We start from the raw sequence: 8,084 nt of genomic DNA, 5'->3' as shown, positions 1-8,084 counted from the left end.
GACAGGAGGATGGTCTTCATGAGACCGTCCTGACAGGAGGACGGTCTCCATGAGACTGTCCTGACAGGAGGGACGGTCTTCATGTGACCGTCCTGACAGGAGGGACGGTCTCCATGTGACTGTCCTGACAGGAGGGACGGTCTTCATGAGACTGTCCTGACAGGAGGACGGTCTCCATGTGACTGTCCTGACAGGCGGACGGTCTTCATGCTGACGGAGGCTAAAAGTGTCTTACAGTTTCTCACCTATTCTAACATGAGTCATTCCTTTCTTATTCACTTTTGATTTCACGTCTTTGAAATCATTTTAGTTTGTAATGTTTTGTGCCATTAAGTGAGAACGAGACTGGATTATGATTCTTTCTCTGTAAACTGAAGCTGCAGAACCGTTGAAGAGGACTGAACTGTTCAGACCTTCAGAGCTGCAAACAGCTGTTTCCTGTGACGGGATTTAAACATCAGAAGAGCTTGACTCTATTGTCTTTAAGCTGCTGGCCTCTGTCGCGCTTTCATATTGTTAAGGGGGGGGGGTGAGGGGGGGGGGGGGGGGGTGGGTCTGTGAGGGGAGGCGGCCCTTTACCTTTTGTTGGGATCCACATCAGAGACCAGAGCGTCAGTCTTGGGCTGGTGTATTGTTCTCTTCTCCCGGGGAACCTGCAGGGAGGCAAACACAGCCGCTCAGCACCTGACCACACCCACCCCGGGTCACCTGGGTCACCTGGACCCCTACCCCACACCCAGCCCCGGGTCACCCTGGACCCCTACCCCACACCCACCCCGGGTCACCTGGACCCCTACCCCACACCCAGCCCCGGTCACCCTGGACCCCTACGCCACACCCACCCCGGGTCACCTGGGTCACCCTGGACCCCTACCCCACACCCAGCCCCAGGTCACCCTGGACCCCTACCCCACACCCAGCCCCGGGTCACCTGGGTCACATGGACCCCTACCCCACACCCACCCCATGTCACCCTGGACCCCTACCCCACACCCAGCCCCGGGTCACCTGGGTCACCCTGGACCCCTACACCACATCTGGGTCACCTGGGTCACCTGGACCCCTACACCACATCCAGCCCCGGGTCACATAGGTCACCCGGGTCACCCTGGACCCTACCCCAGTTGTACCTTGTAGTAGTCGTACAGCAGGCCCAGGGCGGCGGCGCTGTCCTCGTCCCCGTTGATGCTCATCATGGCCTTGGTGGCCGCCGTCAGCGGGTTCTCCAGGAACGTCTTCCAGGCCTCGTCCTCCGTGGTGAAGGAGCGACGCTGGCCGCCATAGCCGGCCTCGTTCTGGAGGACCAGGACGGCACGCTTACTGCAACACAGCACGCGGCTCGTTAACCTGGAGGAACTGTTAGTGCTGTTTAACCTGGAGAAACTGTTAGTGTTGTCTAACCTGGAGAAACTGTTAGTGTTGTTTAACCTGGAGGAACTGTTAGTGTTGTCTAACCTGGAGAAACTGTTAGTGTTGTTTAACGTGTAGAAACTGTTAGTGTTGTTTAACCTGGAGGAACTGTTAGTGTTGTTTAACGTGTAGAAACTGTTAGTGTTGTCTAACGTGTAGAAACTGTTAGTGTTGTCTAACCTGGAGAAACTGTTAGTGTTGTTTAACGTGTAGAAACTGTTAGTGTTGTTTAACGTGTAGAAGCTGTTAGTGTTGTTTAACCTGGAGAAACTGTTAGTGTTGTTTAACCTGGAGGAACTGTTAGTGTTGTTTAACCTGGAGGAACTGTTAGTGTTGTTTAACGTGGAGGAACTGTTAGTGTTGTTTAACGTGTAGAAACTGTTAGTGTTGTTTAACCTGGAGGAACTGTTAGTGTTGTTTAACCTGGAGAAACTATTCATGTTGTTTAACCTGGAGGAACTGTTAGTGTTGTTTAACGTGTAGAAACTGTTAGTGTTGTTTAACCTGGAAGAACTGTTAGTGTTGCTTAACGTGTAGAAACTGTTAGTATTGTTTAACCTGGAGGAACTGTTAGTGCTGTTAAATGTGTAGAAACTGCTAGTGTTGTTTAACGCGTAGAAACTGTTAGTGTTGTTTAACCTGGAGAAACTGTTAGTGTTGTTTAACGTGTAGAAACTGTTAGTGTTGTTTAACGTGTAGAAACTGTTAGTGTTGTTTAACCTGGAGGAACTGTTAGTGTTGTTTAACCTGGAGGAACTGTTAGTGTTGTTTAACGTGTAGAAACTATTAGTGTTGTTTAACGTGTAGAAACTGTTAGTGTTGTTTAACCTGGAGAAACTGTTAGCGTTGTTTAACGTGTAGAAACTGTTAGTGTTGTTTAACCTGGAGGAACTGTTAGTGTTGTTTAACGTGTAGAAACTATTAGTGTTGTTTAACGTGTAGAAACTGTTAGTGTTGTTTAACCTGGAGGAACTGTTAGTGTTGTTTAACGTGTAGAAACTGTTAGTGTTGTTTAACGTGGAGAAACTATATGTGTTGTTTAACCTGGAGGAACTGTTAGTGTTGTTTAACGTGGAGAAACTATATGTGTTGTTTAACCTGGATGAACTGTTAGTGTTGTTTAACGTGTAGAAACTGTTAGTGTTGTTTAACGTGGAGAAACTATTAGCGTTGTTTAACGTGGAGGAACTATTAGTGGTTATTTAACGTGTATAAACTGTACTTCCATTGGTTATTTAATGTGTACAAACTGTACTTCCAATGGTTATCTAACGTGTATAAACTGTACTTCCAGTGGTTATTTAACGTGTATAAACTGTACTATTAATGGTTATTTAACGTGTATAAACTGTACTATTAATGGTTATTTAACGTGTATAAACTGTACTTCCAATGGTTATCTAACGTGTATAAACTGTACTTCCAGTGGTTATTTAACGTGTATAAACTGTACTATTAATGGTTATTTAACGTGTATAAACTGTACTTCCAGTGGTTATTTAACGTGTATAAACTGCACTATTAATGGTTATTTAACGTGTACAAACTGTACTTCCAATGGTTATCTAACGTGTATAAACTGTACTTCCAGTGGTTATTTAACGTGTATAAACTGTACTATTAATGGTTATTTAACGTGTATAAACTGTACTTCCAGTGGTTATTTAACGTGTATAAACTGTACTATTAATGGTTATTTAACGTGTATAAACTGTACTTACAGTGGTTATTTAACGTGTAGAAACTGTACTATTAATGGTTATTTAACGTGTATAAACTGTACTTCCAGTGGTTATTTAACGTGTATAAACTGTACTAAAATGGTTATTTAACGTGTATAAACTGTACTTACAGTGGTTATTTAACGTGTATAAACTGTACTATTAATGGTTATTTAACGTGTATAAACTGTATTTACAGTGGTTATTTAACGTGTATAAACTGTACTTCCAGTGGTTAGTTAACGTGTATAAACTGTACTATTAATGGTTATTTAACGTGTATAAACTGTACTTCCAGTGGTTATTTAATGTGTATAAACTGTGCTATTAATGGTTATTTAACGTGTATAAACTGTACATACAGTGGTTATTTAATGTGTATAAACTGTACTATTAATGGTTATTTAACGTGTATAAACTGTACTTACAGTGGTTATTTAATGTGTATAAACTGTGCTATTAATGGTTATTTAACGTGTATAAACTGTACTTACAGTGGTTATTTAACGTGTATAAACTGTACTATTAATGGTTATTTAACGTGTATAAACTGTATTTACAGTGGTTATTTAACGTGTATAAACTGTACTTCCAGTGGTTATTTAACGTGTATAAACTGTACTTCCTCTCCCAACAGGCTGAACTCGACCCAGTTTAATGTCTTAACACAGAAAAGCATCTTCACACACACAATGAAGTGACTTTATCTTCTTACAGTTAAAACACTTTGATGAGAGTTGCTAGATAAACGTTCCTGAACACAACTGGTCCTTCCTGTCAGAGCAGTCAAACATCCCAGAGTCACGACTCGATGCAACGACTCTTGAAAGGTCCAGAAATAAAGGAAACAGAAAAGCTAAAGACTCCATTTAACACCTGAGACGTCCGGAGGTGTTTAGAGTCTGATGACCAATGAAGAGTCTCCACAGTGACTATGAAGAGTCTCCACAGCGACAATGAAGAGTCTCCACAGCGACAATGAAGAGTCTCCACAGTGACAATGAAGAGTCTCCACAGTGACAATGAAGAGTCTCCACAGTGACAATGAAGAGTCTCCACAGCGACAATGAAGAGTCTCCACAGCGACAATGAAGAGTCTCCACAGTGACAATGAAGAGTCTCCACAGTGACAATGAAGAGTCTCCACAGTGACAATGAAGAGTCTCCACAGCGACAATGAAGAGTCTCCACAGCGACAATGAAGAGTCTCCACAGCGACAATGAAGAGTCTCCACAGCGACAATGAAGAGTCTCCACAGTGACAAGGAAGAGTCTCCACAGTGACTACGAAGAGTCTCCACAGCGACAATGAAGAGTCTCCACAGTGACTACGAAGAGTCTCCACAGCGACAATGAAGAGTCTCCACAGTGACAATGAAGAGTCTCCACAGTGACTATGAAGAGTCTCCACATCGACAATGAAGAGTCTCCACAGCGAGACAGCGAGTGGAGGAGCAGGTTGTAGGTGGAGGAGCAGGAGCAGGTTGTAGGTGGAGGAGCAGGAGCAGGTTGTAGGTGGAGGAGCAGGAACAGGTTGTAGGTGGAGGAGCAGGAACAGGTTGTAGGTGGAGGAGCAGGAATAGGTTGTAGGTGGAGGAGCAGGAGCAGGTTGTAGGTGGAGGAGCAGGAGCAGGTTGTAGGTGGAGGAGCAGGAACAGGTTGTAGGTGGAGGAGCAGGAATAGGTTGTAGGTGGAGGAGCAGGAGCAGGTTGTAGGTGGAGGAGCAAGAACAGGTTGTAGGTGGAGGAGCAGGAGCAGGTTGTAGGTGGAGGAGCAGGAACAGGTTGTAGGTGGAGGAGCAGGAGCAGCTTGTAGGTGGAGGAGCAGGAACAGGTTGTAGGTGGAGGAGCAGGAATAGGTTGTAGGTGGAGGAGCAGGAGCAGGTTGTAGGTGGAGGAGCAGGAACAGGTTGTAGGTGGAGGAGCAGGAACAGGTTGTAGGTGGAGGAGCAGGAATAGGTTGTAGGTGGAGGAGCAGGAGCAGGTTGTAGGTGGAGGAGCAGGAGCAGCTTGTAGGTGGAGGAGTTGAGCGGTGGAGACGTTCTTTATCAGGACCTGTTGTTCAGGCTTTTCAATCATTGTGCAACAAATCTCAGTCCTGGAACGCGTCCAGAGGAAGATGCTCTACAGGCTGGTCCGGTGCCACGGCTCCACTCCGGGAGCCCTCATTGGTGCAGCACCGCCCATGACGTAGGTCCCTCATTGGTGCAGCACCGCCCATGACGTAGGTCCCTCATTGGTCCAGCACCGCCCATGACGTAGCCGCCCGGCCACATTCCTGCGTTTCCACCCTGCTGGTGGTTCTTCATGACAGGAGGAGTGACGCCTCGCCCTCGTTTTCCTCTCTTCCATTTTGTGAGACTTGTGCTGATTCTCCAACACACAACTGATGTTCTACTGGTGTTCTACTGGTGTTCTACTGGTGTTCTACCTCAGTTATTGGTTCACAGAACATTTCACTGATGGACGGTCCTTCAAACCTCAGGTATTTCCACGTGGAGACATTGAACTCCTCAGTGGTCGTAATAACAAGGAAGTGACAACGAAGCCAGAAAATACAACATTTACTCTCTTTTGTGTTTTTAACAAACTCAAGCTGCGGTACTTTGGTACTTTTTCACTAAAATGATGTTTAAACCTTCAGATTGAAACGAACAACGACATCACAATAATGTCTGAAGACATGTTGTGGTCACAGGATGGAAACTCTCCGTCTCTCCGTATCTCCTCCACCTCCTCCACCGTGATGGTTCTCCTCCACCTCCTCCATCACACTGGTTCTCCTCCAAAACCGTGATGGTTCTCCTCCACCACACTGGTTCTCCTCCTCCTCCACACTGGTTCTCCTCCACCTCCATACTGGTTCTCCTCCACACTGGTTTTCCTCCTCGTCCACCCTGGTTCTCCTCCTCGTCCACCCTGGTTCTCCTCCTCCCCTCTGGTTCTCCTCCTCCACCACCCTGGTTCTCCTCCTCCTCCACCCTGGTTCTCCTCCTCCCCTCTGGTTCTCCTCCTCCACCACCCTGGTTCTCCTCCTCCTCCACCCTGGTTCTCCTCCTCCCCTCTGGTTCTCCTCCTCCACCACCCTGGTTCTCCTCCTCCCCTCTGGTTCTCCTCCACCTCCACCCTGGTTCTCCTCCTCCACCCTGGTTCTCCTCCTCCTCCACAGTTCTCCTCCTCCACCCCTCTGGTTCTCCTCCTCCTCCACCCTGGTTCTCCTCCTCCTCCCCTCTGGTTCTCCTCCTACTCCACACTGGTTCTCCTCCTCCGCCGCCCTGGTTCTCCTCCTACTCCACACTGGTTCACCTCCTCCTCCACCCTGGTTCTCCTCCTCCTCCACCCTGGTTCTCCTCCACCTCCTCCCCTCTGGTTCTCCTCCTACTCCACCCTGGTTCTCCTCCTCCTCCACCCTGGTTCTCCTCCTCCTCCACGGTTCTCCTCCACCCTGGTCCTCCTCCTCCACCCTGGTCCTCCTCCTCCTCCACCCTAATTGCTGTGAAGTGTGAAGGCCAGGCTCAGTTTCCATGTTAAGTATCTACAACAAACGCAGTTTCTCGTCTCAATGGGACAAAGTGCTCGTTAGTAATTCTAGATCTAATTGTACTATTCATGAAACGCAACCCGATCAGATCCACGAGTTCCTGCTGATGTAGGTGAGAACCGGTCATAGAATCCAAGACTAAAACAATGAGGGAGTTTGATTGTTTTCAACAGAAATTGCCATTAGTGGAGAAGACCAGAGCCCAAGCAGCTCCACGCAGCGTCAAGAACGTTTTCCCTCTGAACATCCAGAAGAACCGACACTCGGTTCTCCAGCTCGTGCAGAGGGAGACACTTTGACAGAGTAGAACCAGCAACCCCTCTGAGCTCACATTGTGCCGGCCGTGCAGCCAACGCCTAGCAGGTGTACAGTTTCACTGCCTCCACTCTCCTCGTCCTCAAACACGTGAAAAAGCAGCGAACAGCCGCCGACCAGTGACTGTCAGCAGCTTTGCCCCAGATGTGGTGGAGAACCGCTGCACACTGACAGCTGAGTTCCCCTGAGCAAACAGCCCCAGAACTGTCCACACAGCCGTTGGCGCTCCGAGCCAAACCAAACACCCCCCGCCCTGCTCCATCACGGGACGCGTTATTCCAACAGGCGGCAGGTGGAGGCTCACCTGTACGGGCTTGACTGACAGGTGGAGTGAGACCGGCTCAGGGAGAGGAGCAGCTCCTCCACACGTACCCGTACCCGTCCACAACTCCACTCGAAACACCTGACACCACTTCACATTAATGCTCAAAATTCTGAACATAAAAGCCAAAGAAAAGAGGCAGGAGAGGACAGCGGAGCTCACCTGGAGCTCACCTGGAGCGCACCTGGAGCGCACCTGGAGCGCACCTGGAGCGCACCTGGAGCGCACCGGGAGCGCACCGGGAGCTCAGGTGCCCAGTAAAGAAGCCTGGACAGCTGTGAGCAGCAGGTGGAGAGAGGTGGTGGAGGAAAGTGGAGCGTCAGGACAACTTACTTGTCCTGCTCCTGTGACATCTCGCTCGGTCGAAACTGGACTTTCTAGTTGGGACTGAAAATCCGACCCGTCTTCTTTGTGCCGCGCTGGATGAGGGCCGCCGCGACAACAAGCTGTCCCGACCGGAGAACGGGTTTTGTCGGCTTTTCCTCGCTTCTTTTGGGGCAATGCTGAGAAATTGAGGCCGGTTTTACCTGTGACAAGGCCGCGGATTGGATTACAGGTGTGGGGTGGGCGGGGCCGGGCGAGCAATTTCCCGGTCCGAGGCGCTGATTGGCTGAGCCGAGCTGAGTCAGGAATAAGAATATCTGTATACTCTTTAGTGTGACTTTCTCTGCTCCAACACCTCAACGTGCTTCATTTCACTACATTTAGCCACCAGGATAGCCACGTGACATCTGCGGGTGTTTTTTCCTTCTGGTATTGTAAAAAGAATCCTGATT

At 48.5% G+C, this 8,084-nt stretch overlaps 1 protein-coding gene across 2 annotated transcripts in view; it reads right to left on the bottom strand.

The window, feature by feature from the left end:
- grhl1 (grainyhead-like transcription factor 1) overlaps nucleotides 1–7,783 on the bottom strand; it is a 28,528-nt gene extending 20,745 nt beyond the window's left edge. The window contains exons 1-3 of one of the 2 annotated variants that reach the window (XM_080512724.1): nucleotides 7,642–7,783; nucleotides 1,131–1,320; nucleotides 580–653 (exon numbers count right to left, since the gene is read on the bottom strand). In XM_080512724.1, the coding sequence (XP_080368850.1) occupies nucleotides 580–653; nucleotides 1,131–1,320; nucleotides 7,642–7,661 (284 nt within the window). In that variant the 5' untranslated portion in view covers nucleotides 7,662–7,783. Of the gene's footprint in view, nucleotides 1–579; nucleotides 654–1,130; nucleotides 1,321–7,492; nucleotides 7,608–7,641 lie in introns of those variants that run through there. The other variant, XM_080512725.1, reaches the window with a different exon arrangement.
- Between the last annotated feature and the right edge of the window lie 301 nt (nucleotides 7,784–8,084).

This window comes from Blennius ocellaris (assembly GCF_963422515.1).
Source record: "Blennius ocellaris genome assembly, chromosome: 17".
NCBI lineage: Eukaryota > Metazoa > Chordata > Actinopteri > Blenniiformes > Blenniidae > Blennius > Blennius ocellaris.
Note: the sequence above shows the minus strand (reverse complement) of the source record. Positions and strands in the feature narration are given on the sequence as shown.